The sequence below is a fragment of the Triplophysa dalaica genome, chromosome 20 (assembly GCF_015846415.1).
Source record: "Triplophysa dalaica isolate WHDGS20190420 chromosome 20, ASM1584641v1, whole genome shotgun sequence".
Classification (NCBI taxonomy): domain Eukaryota; kingdom Metazoa; phylum Chordata; class Actinopteri; order Cypriniformes; family Nemacheilidae; genus Triplophysa; species Triplophysa dalaica.
The window spans coordinates 11,292,104-11,315,731 of NC_079561.1; the positions used below are offsets into that span (position 1 = coordinate 11,292,104).

The following is a 23,628-nucleotide window of genomic DNA, read 5'->3' on the forward strand; positions in this document are numbered from 1 at the left end:
CATTTCCCGTACACAGCTGACACGTTGGCTCCGCCCCCTGCGCTTGACATCACGTTCTTGCCAGCTTTGCATGCAAAGCATTTTATGCCGATTTTATCACGTACAATCCTTAAATGATTCTTTATTTAATCCCTAGTCATTCCATGTTACCATTGCGAAGCACTTGTTTAATATCCGTTACCTCGAAGGATCTACAAATGCGTCTTAAAGGTAAACACGACGGATTTGACTGGTGAGGCAATGCAACACGAACTTGAACTTCTTTCATTTTTGAGTAAAGGCAGAGCCGCTGTTTCGAAAAAGTGAAATGCAGTTTACTTAAAAAGAGTTCATTAATCCACCTGAGATGTATGTATTACGGAAAGCTAGTAAATCTATCGTGTTTCCACAGCTGCGCATTCATTGTACAGGCGTGAACGTTGTTTTTCGTGGAATGTACCTGGAATATATATATATATATATATATAACGTCGATTGTTTCTCTTTCTAAGGTCTTTCGATCTGAGGTTGTCTGCATAAAGTTCACAGCAAAGAAGTAAACATGGCCTGGTCTATGGGATGTTGCCAAAAAGACACACCCCCTGAAGAGATGAACGCCGACCTATTTTTTGCCAGGGTATCAGGTGACTCAAAAAAAAGTACCACGTTGAATTTACAGGGCATGCCCTTTTCAAAAACAGACAGAGAGAAGAGACCTGTGAAAATCCGTCCGCCTAGCCCAAGGACCTCTCCAAGGCCCTCTCCAAGGCAATCTGCAGGCTGCAGCCTGTTGTGCGAACCCCCGACCAAATCCATCATCCAGCGACGGAGTCAGTCTCTCCCATCTCCATCAGAGAGGAGGAGGCTGAGTCGCAGAACAGGTGTTCGATTTGTGGACTCCTTGGGATTGGATTTGGAAAATGTAAAGGTCTTCAAAAGCGGAGAAGACCCCTTCGTCCCAGAGCATGTTCTCTTCCGGCTTTTAATGAATGCAGAATTATCCTCAAGTAAGAGGCTGGAGATCGCAATACCATATTTGCAACCGATGTTCCATGTGCAACCAGGTGACTCCCCAAACTTTGTCGAACGTCTCTGTTGCCAAAAAGTGTGTTTGGAGCGGGTTTTGTGCTACGAGCCTGGCATCATAGGGGTCGTCCAGGTTGTAAACTTGGCCTACGAGAAAGAAGTGACTGTTCGCTATTCTTTCACAAACTGGAAGAGTTGCACGGAAACCAAGGCTAACTGGGTTGCGAGCAAATCCATTTCGGATGGAACTTGTTGTGATACTTTTCGATTTCATCTTCAAGTTCCTCCGTTCATCCTTCATCCTGGTGCAGTGCTGGAGTTTGCAATCTGTTATAAAGTCATGGGCACTCAGTTTTGGGATAGCAATGATGGACAGAATTACAAATTAACCTGTCAGAGTTATAATATGCCTGTGCCAAAGGAATGTGAAGACAGCATGATACACTTTATCTGAGGGCACTGTTAGAATAAACTGTTTAGAGCACTGCATGGTTTCACATTCTTTACATTATTTGCAGCCAGCAAAATGATCACCGTATACTGTATGACTTTAGTATCTTGCTAGTTATATTCTAACCCTAACTCGAAGCTATATGAAATGACCGTTAAACAAAGATTTATGACTGTTAAAACCAAATGTAGCACTGATAGTTTTCACCTGATGACGTATGCATGTGACTTTACAGTATTTTTGTATGTTTTTTTGCTTTGCACTCTTTTACCTACTTTCAGTTTGCAGTTCATTTTGATAACATTTGTAATGTAAAGGGGAATAATATAAGCACTGATGTTTATGAAATAAATAAGGAGAAAAAGTCAATTTCTGTAGCGTGTTTCTTTATGCTGCGTAGCTGCAAGCGTGCACGCGCACCACATTCTTATTTCCCGCGTTATCAAACCGACTGTTAAATACAATCGTCTATCACGACATGTCTTTTAAAATCGTATTTTAATAAACCGTTAGTATTGTATTGCAATTTCATTAAATCTATTCAATTTTTATTTAACATACTCCGTTATTATTGAAAAATGATCTGAACGTTCATTTCTGAAGACAGTGTCAATCATAACCTGAGGTAAGATCCAGACGCAGCTAATATGCTAGCTAACGTACGAAGTAACGTTACGCCATCAAATTAACAAAGAAAAGACATTTGAAACGTATGAATAGTCACAATTTATAATAAATACAGTCACATCTGAAACAAAAAGCGTAACTTAGACTACGATTTATTCTGACTGGCTTTAAGAGACATCAGGGTCATAATTGTAGTGTAAATTTAAGCAGCGTACTTATTCGGTTTTCGGTATTGGGGCCAGAGTTCATTTCTTATGTATTTAACATTTTAAACAGGCCATTTCTGTGCATCATGGCACCATTAAAGGACCGTCAGGTAAGAATGACATCCACCGTGTTTTTCCTATGAACTTTTTAAAACGTGAATCTGTGCCGTTTTGTCATTTAAGCCATTTTTAATTCTTTCTGTTTAATACCACAAAGTTTTACTTATCTTTTTATATTCAGGTGGAGAAACTGTTGGACGAGGCTCTCAAGCACAATAACTTTCAGGCTTTAGAAAATTTCCTACAAGATGAAAGCAAGCTGGACAGCAGTTTTCAATGTTCCAGACACTTTATCACTAAACTGGACAAGCTCGTTGTCAGGGTTTGTTGTGTAATGTATTATGTATGATTAATACTTGATTTACTGTTTAAACTCGTTTACATGTTTTTTTTTGTATAACTGCAGGAGCTGGACATTGGACACGTGTTCAATGTTTGTCTGGTGCTTACCATTCTACATAAGTGGAGCGCCACGCTGGTCTTTCCAGGGGGTGGAGGTATATCTGTGATGATATCCCAGGGGCTTATTAGAAAGATGAGTACATCATTGTTTATGCAGTCTTTATGTCTTCTTTTGTTGACATAAAAATCTAATACTGATTAAATATGTATGTTTACATGGTGCAGTGGTTCGAGAGAGCCAGAAAGCTATGGGCGGAGGCCGGGTCAGCAAGAAATGAGCTTTTGATAAAGCTGGCCGAGGACTTCTTTGATGCGCTTATGGTTAGTAACTGCACAATTTTGGCGTAAAAGCTAATGCAACAGTCACAGTAATTTATTATTGTAGTGGGAATAAGCAAAAATGATAACAAAACACTACAGGAAAATAAAAAGTGTAACATCCGTCAATGGATCTTTTTCAGGTTGTTCATGAAAGTTGTAAAGAGGGTAAGTGGTTTGTTTATGATTCTCAAAGTAAATGAACTAACCCTGATAAAGATAAAAAATAGGGTGGAGAACATTTATTTTTAATATCTATCAGGTACATTTGAAGTTACTGAATCTCTGCTCAGTCTCATTGGCAAAGTGGCCTCTGATCCCAAAATAAACGTCATGATCCAGAAAGAGGTGAGACCTTTTTAAGCTTCACCCATCACTGTGATATGAAAGCAATTTTGATTTTATTGTGAACTCATTCTGCACATTCACTTATGTTAGCATGTTTGACCTGACTTTTCGCGGGTTGGAGACTGCATTATTGGAAAGAATGTACAGTATTGATATTTTCTTTTCTTTCTTCTGATGGCAGGCAGCAAGGAAACTTAATCTCATTCTAGCAAAGATTCCCATGGAGCTCAAAAAGAAGATCTTGATGTCTAGGGAGGCCTCAACTATGATGTAAGTGTGACAATGAGGTGTTATATTATGGTGCACCTAAAGGAATATTTTTGTTTGAAATTCTGCACAATCTGAGCCAAAAAACGAAACTAAAAACCAAGAATTCATACTAGAATTAGGTCTTTGTTCTAAATAAGACTTTACAATAGCAACATTGCAGCATACTCATGGAAAACAGTTTTAATAAAATGACCGCTAGAAGAAAGAAAAAGACAAATTCTCATGTTTCACTGATAAACAATAAATTATTTTAATGAAACCTAATTTTCGGATAAAAGCACGGCTGCACCATATAACTTGAGATATTGGGTTCGTCTTTTACCATGTATTGTGATGTGTGAGACTTTTATTGATCACATTGTCAACTAGGAAACAGACATCAGTTCCCTTTCACATTAGTATGTTCCAATGTGTGCATACTCTTTTGGAATACACCAGTTCCCTTTTTCCATACTGTAACACCGTGTCTACACCCAACACGATAAGAGACAATTAAAAAGCATTAGAACCCATTATAATTGTACATTGGATGCGGCGCAACGCGACGATCCCATTAGTACAAGCCGTGTCGCGCCACGTCCGGTGTAGACACGGTGTAAGTTTTTTTGTTTATTTAGGATAAACAATTAATATATTCCTCTAATTTTAAACTTGTTTTTATCCTTTATTTAGGAGCGATGTGGCCAGCCGAGTCCTCCAAGGTGGAGGTTAGTGAGAAAATCTAAAATATTATGTTTGGTTCAAAAAGCATTTTAAAGTAAACAATTCTATATTGTTATGAAGTTTATTAAACCTGTCTGAAGACTTGGACTGTGGCTGCATGTCTGTTTCTGTTTAGACTATGACCTGCAGGTTTCTTTAATGGAGGCTCTGTGCAGAATGACTTCAACAGCTCAGAGGAATGAACTAGCTGAACGCTGGTTTACCATGACATTTGTCTCCTCTGCATTCAAGAAGATCAAGGAGTCTGAATTTGAGACCGTGATTATAGCCCTCAATTATAATAAAATCATTTTCCATGAATTATTTATTTGTGTGAATATCGTTCTGTATGGGTTTGGATGTCTTTTTGAGACAGGATTGCAGAAGGTTTCTAAATATGGTGAATGGCATGCTAGGCGATGGGAAAAGGTAATCTATTGTTTGTTTGTTTTGTTGCATTTTGTACAGTTTTACAGACTATATTAAAGGGATAGTTCACCCAAAAATGAATATTCTGTCATCATTTATGTAATTTCATACCTGTATAAATTACTTTGTTCTGATGAACACAGAGAAAGATATTTGGAAGAATGTTAGTCATTTTCAGTTCCACTACCATAGTAGGAAAAATTAAATGGTAGATAAGGGTCCCCCAGAACTGTTTGTTTTCCTTTATGCTTCAAAATATCTAATTTGATGTTTAACAGAACAACAAAAGGCATTTTTTCCTACTATGGTATTGGATGATGTCCCTGAATTGAAAATTGCTAACATTCTTCCAAATATCTATCTCTGTGTTCATTGGAACAAAGAAATGTATAGAGGTTCGAAACAACCTGAGGTTGATTTAATGATGAACTGTCCCTTTAAGTTTTGTTTTATCTTCCACAGTGTATATTCCTACCCTTGTCTGGAGGCATTTTTGAACAAACATGAGGTTTGTTGTAACATATTACAAGAATGAGCATTGGAATATTTACGATGTCTGCCTTTTTTTGACAGTATGCATGTAAGCTTTTGTATAAAGTGGTATTATATTTACAGCTGCTCATGCCTGTGGATGAAAACCTTGAGGCGTTCTGGATTGACTTTAACCTCGGGAGTCAAAGCATCTCTTTTTACTTCTCTGTGTCTGATAAGGATGTCCAGGTATTGACACTGTACTCCTTTAGTCCTCCTATTAAGTAGTTACAATACATTACAATGTTAAACGAGATATATTGAAACTGTGATAATGTATAATGATGGTACAGTATGGTGTGATTTGCAAAAGTTGGTAAAAGTTTGCTCTCTCCTATAAGGATGGCCAGTGGGACACGTTGTGTATATCTGAGATTGAGGTCCACAGTTACACAGTTGAAGGTAATCTTCTCCATAAGATCTGCTCTGAATGACCTCAAGACCAACAAAAAACTTTGTGACACCTGTAGTGTAAGCATTGTATTAGGAACAGTGTTGCTTCTAAGTTGTATAGAATCACTTTCCCTTCAGTTGCGGTGTTATGCTCATGTTTGGTTCCACAGAGGAGAATGGAAGAAAAGTTCTTAACCTGAGTTTGACCGACCCGGTCAGCATCGGCAGCTTAGAGGGCTCCAGAGTCACCATCAAATTCAGCTCCTCTCTTAACATCCTGCAAGCCACAGAAAAAGTTTATGGTCCTGCTAAGAACAGGGTGAGTGAAGCAAGTTAACCTAGTCTGTTTATAAGAATGACATGGCAATGTCTTATGTCATAAATATATAGTACTGTATGTCATGTTTTTGTTGGTAGGCACCTTTACTGGAGGTCAAGTTACTTTTCTTCATCCGAACCATTTAATTGTTGAAATGTATGTTTATGCTTTATCTTAAGATCAGAAGTCGATAGTAGAGTATTTGCTCATCTCAAAGATGTCGGAACAATAATGTGAACAATTTACATTGAATTACAATTAGAGACAACATGTGCAAAATCATTTTCACTCTGTAGTTTGTGGATAGAATATTGATGTACTTTTCATTCAACTCTAGTGCACAAATTAATATGTTTGGTTTGGCTAATGATTTCAGTGCCCTGAAGGAATGCAATTTGTAGTCTCAAAGGACCTTGAGTTGTACAGCCTGTACATGTATAGCCGTTGAAGGGATGGTTCACCCACAAATGAAAATGCTGTCATCATTTACTCATCTTCATGTTGTTCCAAACCTGTATACATTTCTTTGTTCTGGTAAACACAAAGGAAAATATTTGGAAGAATGTTAGCAACCCCATAACAGATACCATCCCCCATTGACTCCCATATTCCCTACTATTCCCTACTTTTGAACAACCTGAGGGTGAGTTATTCGTGACAGAGTTTTCCTTTTTGGGTGAAATTAAGCCTTTACGTGTGTTTCTAAAGCTTTTCATCAAGAGTCATCTGTTGAAACGTAATAGTTTGACATGATATGCTGAGTAAACGCACGATTGGGTCGTGTTATTAGTAGCTCATCATTTGCTTAATACATCTATGATGAGGTTTAAATTGGAGAAGCTAATCAGCATTACTGCTAATGAAATGTTCCGAGGGGAAAAAACGGCTGCGTTGAGAGCAGATATCTTTCTGTTTCCTTTATTAGAAGTCTGTTAAGAAGCCTCCCTCTGTTGTGAAAACCCCAGTTCAGGTCAGCCTATGCTCACAGGAGAGTTCACAGGTAGGTCAGGTTATCACTATATCCACAAAGTAGAGAAAGTGAATAGCAGCATTACAGATATCTGTTGTTTACCAGCATGTAACTGATGTTATGTTTATCAAAAAGGTTCTTGTCCTTGAAAGTCAAGTGTCAGATGAGAGAGAGTCATCATCTGTAAAACACGGCTATCTGGGCCAGCCTAACACACATCTAACACCAGATAAAAACAAGGCAAGAGTATTTTTAAAGTCTGTTATAACTTTGTGAAAACATATTTAGTAAAGCTTTCTGACAAGGGGTCTGAAGGTGGTCTCATTTTATTTCTCTAAACTGAGGGAGCAAATGTTGTCTTATTTTCTCAGATTGTAACCCCAATGAAAGTATCTGAGTCTTGCATGTATATCACTGGTAGTGTGGGGCATAAACAGGGCAGCTGTTCTTCCAGCTGTGTGCTACCTGCAGGTGGGTTCATTAATCTACTGATAAAGTTATAAGTAACATCATCCTTTGACCACGATTAAAAATTGGTTTTGTGTCTCACCTCAGTGTCTTTGGCGAAGTTAAAACCGGCTCTACAGATGATGAGTTCCTCTGAGAGGAAGAGAGAGTTTCAGCTAAGAGATCTCATGTTGTCCAGGACATCTTCCAGTATTTCTTCACTCAATATTCACTGTGAGACCAACCAAAGGCAGACTCACTCGATTCAAGCACGTGTACGGGTTTCTATTTCCATTAAGCACGGTTATCCTATTAAAGCCAACAGTTTGGTTTTTGTGTATTGGTCTGTTGTAAGTCTTGCGTGTGTTGTTAGTCTGCCCCTGCTGTTCAGAATGTGGACAAACAGAAAAGTAACAAAGGCAAATCTAAAGCAGAAAAACACCAGAAGGTACTACAGACATCTTCATTTGTTATTTTTGTTGTTTGATCATTCTGTATAAATGTATAAGTCTTCTCTTCTCTTGCTCTGTACATCAGATTACTGTTGACAAAGTGTTAGAGATGAAGCAAGCCGACCAACAACATGAACGGGAGATCATGGGTATTGTGATATTGTACATAAAACATGCTTCACTATTCCACTGCCCTGATAACATAATGAAATGCTTTTAAAGGTCCAGTGTGTCATTTTTTTTAAGGATCTATTGACAGAAATGCAATATTATATGTATATAAAGCTATGTTCAAAGGCGCATTAAAGACCTTACGTAATGAAGATGTTTTTATTACATTAGAATGAGCTATTTCTATCTATATACCCTTAAATTTACCATATTGCTTTTAAAGTAGCCCTAAAAGGACAAACTGCTCTACTGAGCGTGTTTTCGTAAATACATTATCTCATTCGGCAAAGATGCGAAAACGTGACAACATCTTAGTTCTGTGTCAGCCACCAAAGTGCTTCGAAAGGGGGGGGGGGGGTTGCAGCTGTTGGTTGCAATACCTACCCCACCTCTAGATGCTGCTAAGTTTCATACACTGGATCTTTAAGGTTGTTCTGCTAGTTAGTTGTTTTGTTTCTTTATGACAAAGATAGCAACATAGTCCCAGACACCCAACCTGCGGTGAGGAAAAGGAAATTCTCTGTGTCTGGACCACTGTTTGCTTTGCCAAAAGACTGCTCGGGTAGCCGGTCTATATCAAGTGAGTGACAATGAAATCATTTTTAAATATATTGCACCAGCACAGAAACACTTTTTTATTTCATGATTCCCAGGAATCATTGATTGTAATTGGTCAGTTGGTAAATTATATTATTGGCCATTCTCATATGGGTTATTGAACTGATGGTACATGTTCCCTTACATATACAGTAGTGTCAAAAACATTTATCTTTGTTTACAGTACGGCCCAACCCCTTTTTTAATCATTAGATGTCGTGCATTTAAAAGGAGTAGTTTCACTTAAAATTCAAATTTCATGATAGTTCACTCATCCACATGTCATCCATGAGTTTATTTCTTCTGTCGAAAACAAATTGAGGCTTTCGAGAATAGCTTATCCAAATAATGCACTTAAATGGGGAACTGTTGGTTAAGGTCCAACTTCAGTTTCATTGGAGTGTCAAAAGGCTCGACTAGACACCAGCTGATGAATATGGATATTGTCTAGTGAAAGTATTGGTCATTTTTCAAGAAAACAGAAAAAATATATACATTTGAATTATCACGAAATTTTAATTTTATAGTGAACTACTCCTTCAACGACAAAAATGCAATTAGTATTTTTTTTCACATCATCCCGGATATCACAGAACACTTTCATGATCTAGTATTTTTAAAGAATCAATTAGAAAGTCTCTCTAATCTCTCTACTAATATGAATCAGATGTTGCTTTGTGTAACCTTCCATTTTGTGTAACCATGTCCAGATGGAGATTCTCTCCCTCCTCCTCAGCGTCTGTCCCCTGCCCAGCGTGCGTTCAGAACCCTGACCCAGAAGCAGCTGCACACCCAGCTCACCCAGAGACTGGAGGAGGTGCTGAGGGACCAGGGTCCAGATGTCCACACGACCACAGACAGGAAAGCCTCCTCACTGGATCCCTGTGCTACAGGTCAGGGGAAGGAGAACGCGAAATCATCTATGAGGTCAACACCCGCTAGACCTGCGCAGCAGAGCAGGAGGGTTCAAGACAAGGCTTTATACTCAGACAAAGAGAATGTAAGATGTCTTTTGATTTGAAAATAAATTAATTTAATGGTTGAGTACTGTAAGTGCTGCCTACTGTATGGCTTGCCTGTATCGTCTCTCTGTCCATTATTTCCTTTTAATGTATGTTCCATAAAAAAAATGATGGTAAAGTTCCTTTGGTAATGTTCTGCAGAAGAGGCCTACAGCAGACAGTATGGTGAAGATGATATCCAGTCATTACAAGAAAACTAGCAAAGCAGTATCCCCTGTGGCCAGTGCCCAGCTTAACATTGCACCTACAAACAGGTAATAGACCGACGATTCATTCAGCCACAGTTATTTTCCTCTGTCCCCACATGATATCTCACGTTTCTGTACTTTCAGATATCTGTTCAATAAAAGCTGGTGTCCATCCTCCACTGTAAGTCATCCAGACCGTAGGGATCATAATAGGTAAAGTTAACACTAGATAAAGAATGTTTTACCTGTTGTGTTACAGGAGAAAACTGCTGCCAGGAGTCTCAAAATACTGGGACAATCCAAGAAGCCAAACCAGGACATCGAGTACTGCATCTTACTACATTCCCTTAAACCAGGAATATTAAAATGAAACATATCTGTTGTTTGTGATCGAATATCTTTTGTCTCTTCAGTGATGTTTATGCATTTAAAGAGGACACATCAAACATTAACGTGGTAAGCACACAGTCATCCTCAAGAAACTTTGCTTTCAATATTTGTCCTTAATAATAATTTCTGCTTCAGAAAAAGACTAGGAAGCCGTCTGAGACATCCAGAATGGACAGCAGGTAATACTGTTTAAATGTTTTAAATCAACCCCCTCTAGTGGAGCCAAGTAGAATTACATTTCCTCTCAAGAAACTCTGTTCTCGTAATCTTAATGCACATTTTGTTTATTTTCTTCTTCTAGTACACTTAGTTACTCTCCCGCTTGCACGAAGTCTGTTTCGAGACCTCAGCCTCCGAAGGTTCAGTGTTTCTTCAATAATTCTGAGATGCGGATTTAATACAAGCGTATAATAGGTGGTTTTGTGCGTGTTCTTATATCCTAGGCTCTTACTAAAAACATGAAGAAAAATCTGTTTAGCGATACAGACACGGATAATATGACCGAGGTCAGCTGGCTCAACTCGGCCAACAGGAAACCCAAACCTAAAGTGGCAGACTATAGCAGGCAGCCAGTCAAACCCACCGTCCCACAAGCCAACTCTTCATGTACTCATCACAGATCTCCCTCTCCTGGATAGTCATTCTGTAGCTGTTTTCTAACCATCTGTGTGCACACTTTAATGTTAAGACGGATGATGTGCAAAGAGGCATTTGCGTTTATTTAAATGCAGTATGCATTTAAGGAATAACTGAAATATCTGTTAATAAAACTATTCCTGCTTCTTTCTTTCATGTGATTTCACAGGAGATAATATTGTTTTTCTGTTTTAGTTAAATCTCCATATACACCCTTATCTTCACCAAAGCCAATGGGGAAGCAAATCAGGCCAAAGCAGGTACGGTCTATATTCTATATATATGAAGAGTTTGGTTCCAAAATGAGAATCTGTTTAAAAAAATACTTTAGGAATAATGTTTTTATATATTATCATGTTTTTATTGTTTTTGTTAGCTGTATTTTTTTAGTTATTATGGCGTAAATCAAAACAAACCAACTGCAGTTTGATTGATATTAATTGGAATGCACAATAAAAAGACATGATTTATGAAAATGTTTAAAAACAGAGTTATCTCATTTTGAAACCAAACTCTTCATATATATATATATATATATATATATATATATATATATATAATCATAAAACTCATTTTTCACTTCCTCTAACCCCACACTCATTTTTACTTTTCTGCTGGACTGGGTGATTGACAGAAGAGGCACAGAAAAGTGGTTGAACGGCAGGAGGATAAACTTCAGGGTCGCATCGGTAACGGCAAACCCTCAGCAAGACCTCATAGAGCTGCAGCCCAGACCAAAACCTACAAAGAGCAATCTGACTCTGACCACCAGTCCAGCCAATCAGAGAGCGAAAAGCCCCCACCACCTAAGGCATGTGTTTTTCACTTCTTTCTGAATTGACTCAGTTATATACTTTATTCTAGAGTTAAGATCTGGAGTTCATTAGCCTGTCTCGCTCTCCTCCGAACAGAAAAAGGCATTGGGGCTAACAGCGAAGCTTCCTCAAACCGTCCCAGCTCAAACGACAGGACGAGGACAAAGGACCAAAGAACACAGCAAGATAAGCGAAAAGAAAGGCAACGATTCAAGCAGGAAGGATCACAGTCCAGGGCATCGGATTGTGAAGAAGACCCCATCCGCTCAGGGACATAAACATTCCTGGATGGCGAGATTGTCTTCCACGTTTGCCTCGCCTCCCTCCATCGAAAGGATGAGATGTAAGAAGAATTTAACTGCTGTAAAGGAGATATTTGCAACGAGAACACACTAATACAGATACTCTCTTTTTTCTACAGCAGATGAAAAACTAACCACAAAGATGAGATCCAATACTACACCCCTGCGTTCTCTGTCCATCTCTCCAATTGAACCTGACTCTCCTCCACCAGCCTCGCTCAGTCCCGTCAGAGACGTTCAGGCCTCATTGTGTAAGACACTGGGGATTAAAGGTGCTGTTAAACCTCCCTCTGTCTCCACAACAACACCTGTTTCCACATCCACCAGAGGCTCGAAGCAGAAGCCACCTGCTCCTCTGGTAAACAAGCAGGATTTATATCACATCAAAGAGTAGCTGTTCTAGCTTTTAGGACAAATTAAGCTGGTGATTCTAATTATACGGCAGCTCCAAAACACGGCAGCCACGCTTTCTGTTTTCGTGATTTAAATGTTTAACATAAAGTATTTTTGATGAATGTGTTCGGACACTGCAGGTGGAAAAACCCCGCACACGGATGTGCTCAGCACATGCTGTTCCAACATTTCAGATCTCACTTTTCCTCTTTTTCACGTCAGCAGGTTGAACTTAGTCCGGTCCACTCATTACTGAGCCCAACTGGGCCCCCCATCACCCCCACGGGGAAAGAGAAATCCACTCTGTCCTCTTCACTCATATCAGCAGACCTCCAGGAGGAGCAGAGAGGCGTCGTGAACAGGACCAGTCCAGCATCTTTTGACAGGAGCTCCATCATTTCTGTAACAATGAGTCAGTCTTCGCACATATCTGTGAGCAACACGGCCTTGATCCGCACCGATCTGGAGGTAAAATCGTTTCACAACTACATCATTTGATAGAAATACATTTCAGTAACCTGCTTTTTGTCATGTTCTTAGAAGACACCAGCATGCCTAAAGAGATTTATGGATAAGATGCCTGAGTTCAAGTCAGGTGAAGAGATTTCTGTGTTACGTAGTTTATATTTGTTAGTATTTACGGTACAAAATTAAGCTTTTGTTATCTTTAGGTCCGTCAGTCATCTACAAGCCTCCCAGCTCGTGCCACTCCGCTAGTCTATCAAAAAGAGAAGAGGACAGTGAGGAAGACAAAGAAAACAGACCTCCCTCGCCCTCCCAGCTAGCTATGAAAATGAAGCAGAGAAAGCTTTTCAAGTCAAACGATAAATGTGCGCCTCAGAATAAAGGATCACTAAAAACCCAATAGGCTTTTAATTCTACATCGGTGAAAGTTTTAAGTGTGAAGTCATTTAAAGCATTAAAGTAGCTGTTCAAATGTCCGCACTGGACAGATTAACATGGAGATGTATGATTCCGAGAATAACTTTCTGTCACTCTGCCTTAGGTGTCAAAGTCAAACAACCTGTTAACAGTAAGAGGAGCTCAGAAGAAGAAGAAGTGGAGGAGACGGTCGCAGATAATGGACGAAGAAAGAAAAGCTACCCAAGAGGCCAGAATAAAAGAGCCAGAGAAACAACTACATCCAGTAATGAGATACTCATGGGAGAAAGAGTTGGGAACAAAAATAAGACCCGATTGTTACGAACAATTTACTGAGGAATTTGAGAATTTAGATACAGAACTGATTCAAAGTTCACTCTCATATAACTGTGTGTTTGAACGTGCTGTGATTCAAACATATGTCTGTTGCCTGCAGCTGAAGATGTGGAGACAGTTTCATCTTATATGAAGTCGAGATGCGTGCAGTCTGTCGTGGAGGAAGATTCAGAGCTGACACAGCCTGCTCAGGAGGTGGGCTTTATCTGCCATCAGTTCAGCTCAGAGCTTAAGAGGAAGATCAAGGTGCTTGTCGTCTAAATTTTATCAAAACAATCATCTCTGGCTAAAGGTCAAGAGACCACTAACCGTCAGCTATTGAAGGTCCACTTCCTTACGCTGTGCCGCTCATCTCGAATCGTTCAATGACTGTTTGGTAGCTTGGTTTTTTTCTACTAACTTGTCTGGTGTGTTTGTTAGCATCGCTCCAGGAGAATGGATCTTTACACCAGGCAGTCTTTAAAGACATTTCAGCAGCATATGTTCTCCGTCAGAGTCCAAGTACATCAGTACAGGTCAGATATACTGTATAGAGGGAGGGTGAGGAGGGCTTCGACAGATCTGAACTTTACCTCTTTTTTCTTCTATTGCTTTCTTTTCGTAGTTCACAGAAGCTGGAGAAGGTAAAACAAGTCCTGTTGGGTGAAATTAAAAACCTGGAGCAGGATGACATTTCTCTGAGGAACATGGAGGAGGAACTGATGGTAATACAGAGTGCTGTGACTCATAAATTTGCTGTTTCTTAATCAAATTAATGAGTTTTTAAAGGAGTAATTTAGGAATAATAATACAAAATAACACATTTCTATCTTAGAAATCAAAATGAAATTGTGGTAGGTGGATTTAAACAAACTTGAATGTGTCATTTAATCTCACATTCAATCTTTTTTATAAATAGACGTACTGGAAAAAGCAAGCCTCGGCTTTTCACACATACCAAGAGAAAGCAACCAAGAGGTAAAAACAGAGCTGCTTCTTCATAAACACGATGTATGTAGATTCACCAGGTCTAATGTGAAAACAAATAAGATCACTAAGATCTGTGGATTGTTCTACAAATTTGAGCAACAATTTTCAAGTTTTAACTGTTGGATTTGTAAACTGTGTGCTCTGCCCTCCTTTTTTCTCAGACAGCAGCATTTGAAAAACACGATTCAGACCGATGTGTGCGATGGCTTACAGTATGAGGACGAAATCTTCTCATCTGAGGTGAGGATTCAATCATATTGATTGAAATCTACGAGTATTCTCTATACTCGGTTTTCAACTATATTCGGCTGATCCTAGTGATCCAGGATCGAGTTAAATGCGGTGGGTTTTTTGTTCTAGATGTATTCAATGAAGAAAAACTTGAAGGCAGTTCAGGAGCGCTTTTTCAATGAAATGGTGAGATCAAGTAAAGCCACTGCAAGCAGATACAAGGTGGGGCAGATATTTTAGTCAGTCAAGTTTGAGTTCTTTTCTCTTTGTAGCAAGAGGAAGAGTTGTTGAATGTGAGAAGAGGACTTCAAACCTTGTTCCTCCAAGATGCATCCAGATTCTGACCTGAGAAACAACGCGACTGCTGTATTTTAGATGTTCTTAAAACATGTTTACATGCTTAAATATTACAAATGTTACGTTCTTTTAAAGCAGTATTCTTTTTAACTGGTTGAATATTTGTACTCTTCTCTAGAAAAAAAATAGTTTTCTTGCATATTTATACGATTTTAAATTTAACAAGAGTTGGAATAAGTAATGTTAGAAAAGTTACAAGATTATTTATTTGTGGGTTGTTAAACTTCTTTCAGCACCATCAGATATATTTGTGTGAAAAGTTAAACAAGGAAAATATTAGTTTGACTGTACAAATATGTCATACAGTATATTCACAGCATAAATCTGACAAGAATGAAAGCTGTTTTCTCTAGTATAAAGTTTTAAAGATTCTCAAGATTCTTTACCAGCAAGAGCCGGTAAATTGGGTTTAACTTATGTAACAGAGAGCGATGTTAGTTAGCAGGCACTCATTTAACACACATAATTTCGAGAATGTTTTAACATTATAATATTAGATTGTGTGACTTAAATGCATTATTTCATTCACGTCCTTTGTAAATGCTGATTACAGATAAGAGAATAAGTTATGTGGGATGTAATGTTTGTGAAAAAGCTACAGATACCAGTGTTAGTTTTTCCATGTTGGACGTATGAGAATAAATATTTTTGTCTGACCGTTATAAACATTTCTTGACTAAAAGCTAAATATGGAGATGGTAATACTATCATCTACTTACTACAAACAATGTAGCCAGCAACAAATAAATGCTAATTTAACACAAGTTATGTAAGCTTTTTGCATAGTAAAAACATAACAGGACATTTTTTTTCCAAAAAGTTGTATATTTTCAAGACAAGTGCTTACAAAGATTTTTTTTCAAGTGATGACATGAACAACCCTGTTCAGTAGGACTTTGTACAGTTAATATGAAAGTCATTTATAGGAGGCTCATCAACCCCCATGGTTTTCTTTTTACTGTATTTTTTTTACTTTTTCTTAGTTTTTTAGGTTTTTCAGAGCGGAGCCGGTTACAAGTACACAAACATTTACCCAAAACGAATTCTTCGCAATCACTGAAATGCAGTCCAGTTTAAAAACATAAAAAACTAAATTCCTCAGTTTCTTCACTCTGACAGCTTCATGTTTATATTGCCGCAGATTATCCTCAGGTTCTCCCTGCCGCCGATCGTGGTGGAGACGCAGCCGCCGGCATTAAGCACACCCACATTCGGCCCAGGGCGCTGGAAGAATAAGAGAATCCCACGGCCGACGCCACGTCTCTGGAAGAGGCATGTCCAGGCTTTAAACATAGACGACGTTTTCAGTATTTTCTTCACGGAAGAAAACCCTCTCAAGGCCTGTGAAACCTGGTGGAGAAAATCAACACAGGCGACTTTTCTTATCACGACCATCAAATACTTGAACAAGATTTGATTATGATTATATTTAGTGAAAACAAGCAGATGACGCTCTAATGGCCTCTGTGCTGAAGAATCACCCTGTTATGCAAAAAAAACTATAGATCTGCAGATCTAAAAATAGCACAGACACATCTGTGAGAGGTGCACATGCATACTGACCTTGTTAGGTGCTTGCTCGAAACATGAACCTCCATCTCGGTGCTTTTGAACTCGTTGAGCTCTTTGCGATAGCTGCCTGTAAAATGAACAAATATTCTAATATAAAAAGCATTTGAACTATTGACGCTAGATTTGCTTCACCAACACGTTTCACCTCTTTTGGTCCTTGTTTAGCTGAGTTGACCATCGTAAAGCTTAGCAAAAATATGCTGACATCAGCATTGTATCACATACCTTGTCAGCTGCAGACAGTCTTGTCCAGGGTTTGTCAGCTCTCCTGTCATAATCCTGGGCTTTGGCAACCTCCACATAGTCACTGAAGCGGATGAGAATCTTTCGTTCCCTTAGTTCATCGACTGTTGGCCTCTGGTTGAGCTATAACGTAAACAGTGACGCCTTAATTTGCCGGCCAAAGTTAACCTGCCAGTTTATACAAAATAGTGTCTAATGCCTTTACAATGCTGTAATTTCATCTCCCGTTTTGAAATCACAGTTCTGTTTTGTACGATTTCTTGGAATCAAAAACTTTTTGGAATAAGAGCTTCAATTCAAGGTGGTGTTTTTCAGTAAACAACTCAAATCCCATCACACACACCAGACACTCTTTCTAAGTATGTAATGTAGACCCTGATTACTAGTTTATTAATAGACCATAATAAGTTGATAACTTCTGAAGAGTGTTCGATTTTTCTAGCTGATCTGAGATTTCATTTTTCTAGCCAACAACACTCCTCGAGCTGAAATGACATTGAATTCAGCTGTTGTGTTGTATACCTTTCTGTTAAGCCTCTGTTTGATCTCTCTCCTCTCCTCCTGTTCTGTCTGATCATTCCTCTCTGAAAGAGGAAGAGAGACATGATGACCACACACAATGATGTAATCAAGCACAGAAAATGACACTGCTGAATCTGATGCTCACGCAGGGGTCACTGCAGGGGCTCCCATCTCCAACAAACAAATGTTAAAGCCAAACTTGTTTGTGCACCACTGCCTGTATCTAATCTGACAGATTACAGCAATCCAACGGAGTTCACGTGGTAGGTTGACCAATGGAAAACAAGACCATTACATAATGTAAATCCTACTGTTCATAAGATAAGGGTTACTTAGAATTGTAGAATAATAAAAGACCTAACTTCAGTGTTGTCACCCTTTGCCTTCAATTTGTCAACTTTTTGAGGTATTGTAACGCCAGATGCTTTTTAATGCATTATAGGAGTTCCCATATTATACCGTTTCCTCTGTGTTATTAAGTCTGAGACGTATTTTTGAACGATTAAGTTATTTATTTGTCTATAAAACTAATCTTTCAAACCAAATCGCCACGAGAAACATTTTATTTAGAAAAACTTATGAGCAGCAGTAGCATCCAGTATAATAACTTAAATTTAAATCTAAATAAATACATGTAGGCCAACATATAAAAAAAATGTAAAAAAGGCAGCAAATATTATTTCTATATTGTTATTAAATTATTTGTATTATTTCTAGGCACCAACAGTGAATTATACACCCATATTTTCCTCCTGACTTTATGAACTCATTATATTACTATAAGATGGGTGAGTACCACTTACGTTTTAAGATATTTCTGCTTTCGAGCTCTTCAACGGCCGGCCGTTGACTGAGTCTCCTGCGGAAGAAGAGCAGAATGAGTTTTTGTACCATGATTTCTCATTCAGTGAGATTCTGAAGCGACGCTCAAAGTGTCCGCGCTCCAGTGCGCTCCTCATCTGGATCCACCAAACCTCGTGTCGGCACCCTCGCTATTCAAACATTATAGGATAATTATCTAATACGTAGCTTTTCGATACTCTTGAATGTCATCTCGTAGTCGGAGAGAAAACTCGTGTCTCGTGCTCAGTGTGGTCGTTCGCATAACGGGGCGCGCGCTGTTTTAAACAGGGTGGCGCGCGCGCGTAGTGAGGAGCATGAGCTTTGTTGATCTCTCTCTCTCTCTCTCTCTCTCTCTCTCTATCTCTATATATATCTCTCTCTCTATATCTCTCTCTATCTATCTACTCTCTCTCTATCTCTATATATATATCTCTCTCTCTATATATATCTCTCTCTATCTATCTCTATCTATCTATCTATCTCTCTCTCTCTCTCTATATATATATATCTCTATATCTCTCTCTCTATATCTCTCTCTCTATATCTCTATATCTCTCTCTCTATATCTCTCTCTATATCTCTATATCTCTATATCTCTCTCTATCTATCTCTCTCTCTCTCTATATCTCTCTCTATCTCTCTCTATCTATCTATCTCACTCTCTATATATATATATATCTCTATATCTCTCTCTCTCTATCTCTCTCTCTATATCTCTCTATCTCTCTCTATCTATCTCTCTCTCTCTATATATATCTCTATATCTCTCTCTCTATATCTCTATATCTCTCTCTCTCTCTATCTATCTATCTCTCTCTCTATATATATATATCTCTATATCTCTCTCTCTATATCTCTATATCTCTCTCTATCTCTCTCTATCTATCTCTCTCTCTCTCTATCTCTCTCTATCTATCTATCTATCTATCTCTCTCTCTCTCTCTCTCTCTCTCTCACATAACAAGTCTATTGGTCTATTGTTTTGTATTTGGTTTAATTGTATTTTTATCCATATTTTAAATTGGCTCTTATTTTTAGATGTCTAGTTTTGTTTTGTTACATTTTTGGAAATTTTGTTAATTAGTTTTTGTTAAGAAATAATAATTAATAAACTTAACCAAAAAACGTTTTGTATTGGTAGTATTTTGTATTTTGGACACCATTAGAATTTCCGGAATGGAAATAGTCAAATGTAGATCAGGTAGATTGAATACTCCTTATATTATCATAATTTTACTAAAACACTGATATTTTGAAAGATAATAGTACATTTGTGGATTCTTTGGTTTACCTAATATTCATGTATATGTCAAAATATATTCATATGATTACTTATAAAATTATTTGGCTGAATGTGAAATACAACTCGAAAGAAATACTCAATGTGAAATATTACTAAAATTGTTTTGTTTCAGTGCATTATGCCATTTTGCCCCTGATCTGCATTGATTACAAAACATCGATGAAAAATATTTTTCAATATATTTCAGCCTCAACAATAGATTTTTTTTACTAATAGAGAATACTTTTCATCTTCAGCTTTTTATTTCCATGCTATTAGAATCCATCATTTGCATTCTGCAATCTTGTGTAAACTAAAATAACTTGGAAAGCCGTTAGTCATTTGCTGAAAATCTGCTTTAAAATACTATAAATGAGTAAACTGGCTAAGTAAAATATCATAAAATGCTTCACTTTACAATCTAAAAATATATTTAATGCTTATGTATTGAAATGTAGTCAAAAATATACAATAATATTCCTGAATTGACGTATAGGCACGTCAGGTTACATCAACAAAGTGTGGCAGTGTAACAGTCGTGTGTCACTCATGTTAGCTGAGTAAGAGACGGGATTCCAGCAGATGTGGCACCATTAACATTTCATGAACTGAAATGGAGAACTACTCCCAACGCTCCTCTTTGGAAGCCGCCTGTATATTATTGACCTGTATCATGGGTTGCCTAGCAACAGTAGCTTCCTGTCAATGCTGAAACAAAGAAAGCTGACGGTGCTACACTGGAATTGGTCTAATTTCATATACATCTTATTATTCATAGCGCTTCATTTGATGATAATGTGCTTTATTCTGAAATCTCATCATACATTTGTGTGATTTGGTTATGAGGCCTGCGGTGTGCCGACCGTGTGTGTTGAATTCACTACTGCATACACGATGGAGCAGGGAAACCTGCACTACGATCTATTATTCACCAGTCTGAGCTCTAAAAATAGCTCCAGCCGTGTCTTTCTTCTGTCAAAGAGTAGGGCAGGGTAAGCCAAAGATAGGAGGGTCATGACACACTACTGCAGTGAAGTGTCATTGTGTGTTTAGCTCAGACAGAAGCCTGTCCTGAAGAGGCAATGACCATCACACTATCTGCTGACCTAGTTCAAGCTTTCAAGTGAACTTGATCATGGTTTGCTGACTAACCGACTTTCTTATCCTAAATCCAGACCACAAATATTTCAGCTCGGTTCTGGCAACATCATCACATAGGCACAGGCATGCCATCACACAGATATATATATATAACAAAATAGAATTTAAATAAATGTTTTCTTGTACCTTTAAAATCCACTCAAAAATTGCTACGTTATTTCTTAACCAGTGTTGGGTCGAATATAAAAAAATCTGTAATAGGATCAATTTGAACTTTAAAGTTAAAATGTATTTATCATTTATTCACCCACATTACAAACCTGCGTGATTTTCTTATTTCAGCTAAATGCAAAATAAGATATTTTATATCAAAATTGACTCCCATTGACTTCCATTAGATGCACACAAAACCACTGAGACATTTCTCAAAACATCTTCTCTTATAATATAAAAAGATTCACATGCAAGCTTTGGACAACACGCAAGTAAATAAATGATGAGAGACTTGTTATTTTCAGGCTGAACGATCCCTTTAAGAAGCCATTTATTCGGTGAATACATATGCATCATATGCATAAATGCTGGAATCTTATGTTCATTTACATAAATGTGAATCTCTGTTCAGTGTCATAAATTCCCTCACGTCTTTATGTGAATCGCATCTTCTGCAGGCCGGTCATGGTTCTATCACCATTACATAACTGGTCGAGATCACTTATCATGGTGGTGTTTGGACATTGCTCAGGACATTTTAGCTCTCTGAACATGATGGCTTGTTCTTCTGAGAATCAACAAAGGGCTGTTCTCGCTGGTGAGAAATACCACAGCCGAACGCAAGAGTTAACATGAGCACAACTCACCATCACCCTTACTGTCTGCTCTTTCCTGGAGTATTTCTCACCACTTTGATGTGAAGATCAGATATTAAATATTACATTGCCTCTGGCCTTCTGCTGGCCTTACGTTTCACCTTTGTTTTTATTTGATTTGACTTAATATCACCATACTCTGTAGATGCAGTGCCAGTATTTATCTTCTTTAAACTCTGAGATCTACATTTTAAAAACCAATATTGCACGGACCACAGTGAAAGTAAAACACCCATTTAAAAGTGTTTGTTGATGTGTTGCTTCAAACTAGACATTATATCTGAGTATAACAGTGAAAGAGTACATAACTAGGAATTTTTGAGGTCCTACTTTGGTTTATGGAGTGTCAAACAAAAGTTTTATGTGGATAGATAGTTTTTAATAATCAATTTATAATGTATTATTTATCATGGGGAACGATTACACAGTGTACCAAATATTTGTTTGCCCCTTTTTATAGCTCTTGAAAGGTTCTGTGGGGCTAATTATTTCAGTAATATTTGAAGAGTTTGGTTCCAAAATGAGATAACTGCAGTTTGATTGATAATAACGGTAAGGCACAATAAAAAAACTAGATTTTATTTTTTTAATCTGAGTTATCTCATTTTGAACCAAACTCTTCAATTATTTTCAAATGTTATTTAGCTCAAGTAAATTTTGAGCTTAGATGATTAATTACGATATATCGGAATATTGCAAATGAACAAAGACTGTACACATTTTCACATATAAATAATATTAATTTCCAGTTGTCACTGTCAGAAAATTCTCGAAATTTCTGTAGCACATGGAAGGTGGGATGAAGCGATGATGGGTGACTACGTCTGGAACTTGGACAGTGTTAGTCATAAAAGACTTCTAATGTACACTTCTGAAGTTTGGACGACTCATTTTGAATTACTGTTATGATAAATTGTTGTTTTGAGATCAGTGATATGCAAGTACCTTGTAATTTCTGCGTATGAGTAATAATACAGAAATGTGTGAAAATATATATATATATTTTTTGTGAGTACTGTCGCAAAAAAAAATGTGATTTTCGTATTCAGAATGTTAAACTTCATAAAGAAACAGTAAAAATTAATGCGAAAGACAACTTAAAAAAGTGGTTAAATTGTGCTATTGAAAGAAATGCATAAAGTACACACTGAACTAAACAGTAAAATTTGCTCTAGGATATTTGCATGGGAAATAAGTAGCTATAATTGGGCAGAATTCATAATTTGTGTTCATGCTCAGACAGTCTGAAAGACACCAGCAGGGGGCAGTGTAATATTTGATATGTTTGGATGTGCAGTAGACACAAGTGGGACTCACTTAGCGAGTTTCATTTCTATCTGTTGCCGGATCTCCTGTCTCTCCTGGTCACTACGTGTTGGAAAAATGTTCCTGTCCTCCAGCTCCTGTTTGCTGGGACGATTTCGAAGCTTCACAGACAGCAGCTCCTTCCTCATTCTCCTTGGCAATGTGCCTGCACACAGAGGACCATTTTTACCATTAAATGACACTACAGGACGAGAGATCACTACAGACAATGATGTAATGATAATCTAAATAATTTCAATGTTTGTGCGTTGTTTTGTTTTTTACAAGTTCAGACCTGCTGACATGATCTGTGAGAGGCTATTTTTATTACCATAAAAGATAACTTTGCCACTCCGTTTTTACATTTTGACCATAAAACCAGTAAACACAGTGAACACTTCACCAGTATGTAACCAGTCAAAACACAAAACCCAAAATGTATTTAATGCAATTACCTGAGGGACAAGTTGACTATTGTCGATTCTTTATTGTAGTACTACTGTATATGCGATAAACCCACCAGAAATGACAGACTCATTCCAGCTGTCGATGTCACAAATGATTCCCGAAGCATCGGTGGAGAAGTGGTCCTGTCTAACATTCTCCTTGTTTTCCTCGGCCTCCTTCCTGTTCTCACAGTCTCCACATGGCTCCCGCTCAATGCTATTGATA

General features: G+C 37.9%; 3 protein-coding genes across 8 annotated transcripts in view; 2 read left to right on the forward strand and 1 right to left on the reverse strand.

Annotated features, from left to right (window-relative positions):
* The first annotated feature begins 70 nt into the window (after nucleotides 1-70).
* On the forward strand, nucleotides 71-1,825 carry ppp1r3da (protein phosphatase 1, regulatory subunit 3Da). 3 transcript variants are annotated; one of them, XM_056732577.1, is made up of 2 exons: nucleotides 71-210; nucleotides 492-1,825. In XM_056732577.1, exon 2 carries the CDS (start codon nucleotides 542-544, stop codon nucleotides 1,457-1,459), a length of 918 nt encoding a protein of 305 aa, XP_056588555.1. In that variant the 5' UTR covers nucleotides 71-210; nucleotides 492-541; the 3' UTR covers nucleotides 1,460-1,825. The 3 variants fall into 3 exon arrangements, with proteins under 3 accessions (XP_056588555.1, XP_056588556.1, XP_056588557.1); XM_056732578.1 differs by having other exon boundaries at nucleotides 93-232; XM_056732579.1 differs by lacking the exon at nucleotides 71-210 and adding an exon at nucleotides 235-348.
* Nucleotides 1,826-1,893: 68 nt separating this feature from the next.
* Nucleotides 1,894-15,876, forward strand: LOC130409003 (synaptonemal complex protein 2-like). Of its 3 annotated transcripts, none has more exons than XM_056732568.1 (45): nucleotides 1,894-2,081; nucleotides 2,360-2,399; nucleotides 2,531-2,671; nucleotides 2,756-2,884; nucleotides 2,968-3,072; nucleotides 3,213-3,237; nucleotides 3,332-3,417; nucleotides 3,599-3,687; nucleotides 4,360-4,394; nucleotides 4,526-4,668; nucleotides 4,766-4,818; nucleotides 5,281-5,326; nucleotides 5,434-5,538; nucleotides 5,691-5,751; nucleotides 5,913-6,061; nucleotides 6,987-7,061; nucleotides 7,167-7,271; nucleotides 7,403-7,502; nucleotides 7,587-7,753; nucleotides 7,852-7,926; nucleotides 8,016-8,079; nucleotides 8,571-8,681; nucleotides 9,409-9,698; nucleotides 9,862-9,974; nucleotides 10,053-10,089; nucleotides 10,168-10,232; nucleotides 10,322-10,364; nucleotides 10,434-10,477; nucleotides 10,600-10,657; nucleotides 10,742-10,904; nucleotides 11,130-11,194; nucleotides 11,569-11,745; nucleotides 11,846-12,092; nucleotides 12,171-12,409; nucleotides 12,667-12,912; nucleotides 12,985-13,039; nucleotides 13,116-13,274; nucleotides 13,451-13,591; nucleotides 13,763-13,857; nucleotides 14,083-14,177; nucleotides 14,267-14,366; nucleotides 14,561-14,619; nucleotides 14,793-14,871; nucleotides 14,992-15,048; nucleotides 15,135-15,876. In XM_056732568.1, the coding sequence occupies exons 2-45, from the start codon at nucleotides 2,376-2,378 to the stop codon at nucleotides 15,204-15,206; spliced, it is 4,587 nt and encodes a 1,528-aa protein (XP_056588546.1). In that variant the 5' UTR covers nucleotides 1,894-2,081; nucleotides 2,360-2,375; the 3' UTR covers nucleotides 15,207-15,876. The 3 variants fall into 3 exon arrangements, with proteins under 3 accessions (XP_056588546.1, XP_056588545.1, XP_056588544.1); XM_056732567.1 differs by having other exon boundaries at nucleotides 12,670-12,912; nucleotides 13,763-13,908; XM_056732566.1 differs by having other exon boundaries at nucleotides 1,895-2,081; nucleotides 13,763-13,908.
* Nucleotides 15,877-15,948: 72 nt separating this feature from the next.
* phactr3a (phosphatase and actin regulator 3a) overlaps nucleotides 15,949-23,628 on the reverse strand; it is a 32,734-nt gene continuing 25,054 nt past the window's right edge. The window contains exons 6-12 of one of the 2 annotated variants that reach the window (XM_056732572.1): nucleotides 23,477-23,619; nucleotides 22,969-23,122; nucleotides 18,360-18,415; nucleotides 17,557-17,618; nucleotides 17,013-17,157; nucleotides 16,783-16,858; nucleotides 15,949-16,569 (exon numbers count right to left, since the gene is read on the reverse strand). In XM_056732572.1, coding sequence (XP_056588550.1) covers nucleotides 16,554-16,569; nucleotides 16,783-16,858; nucleotides 17,013-17,157; nucleotides 17,557-17,618; nucleotides 18,360-18,415; nucleotides 22,969-23,122; nucleotides 23,477-23,619 — 652 coding nt within the window. In that variant the 3' untranslated portion in view covers nucleotides 15,949-16,553. Of the gene's footprint in view, nucleotides 16,570-16,782; nucleotides 17,158-17,556; nucleotides 17,619-18,359; nucleotides 18,416-22,968; nucleotides 23,123-23,476; nucleotides 23,620-23,628 lie in introns of both variants that reach the window. The other variant, XR_008904812.1, reaches the window with a different exon arrangement.

Coding starts and splice junctions, on each gene's coding strand:
- ppp1r3da (XM_056732577.1), top strand. CDS start 542: ATGGCCTGGTCTATGGGATGTTGCCAAAAAGACACACCCCCTGAAGAG.
- LOC130409003 (XM_056732566.1), top strand. CDS start 2,376: ATGGCACCATTAAAGGACCGTCAG. Junction 2,400..2,530: donor CACCATTAAAGGACCGTCAG/GTAAGAATGACA, acceptor TTTTATATTCAG/GTGGAGAAACTGTTGGACGA. Junction 10,658..10,741: donor CGAGACCTCAGCCTCCGAAG/GTTCAGTGTTTC, acceptor CTTATATCCTAG/GCTCTTACTAAAAACATGAA.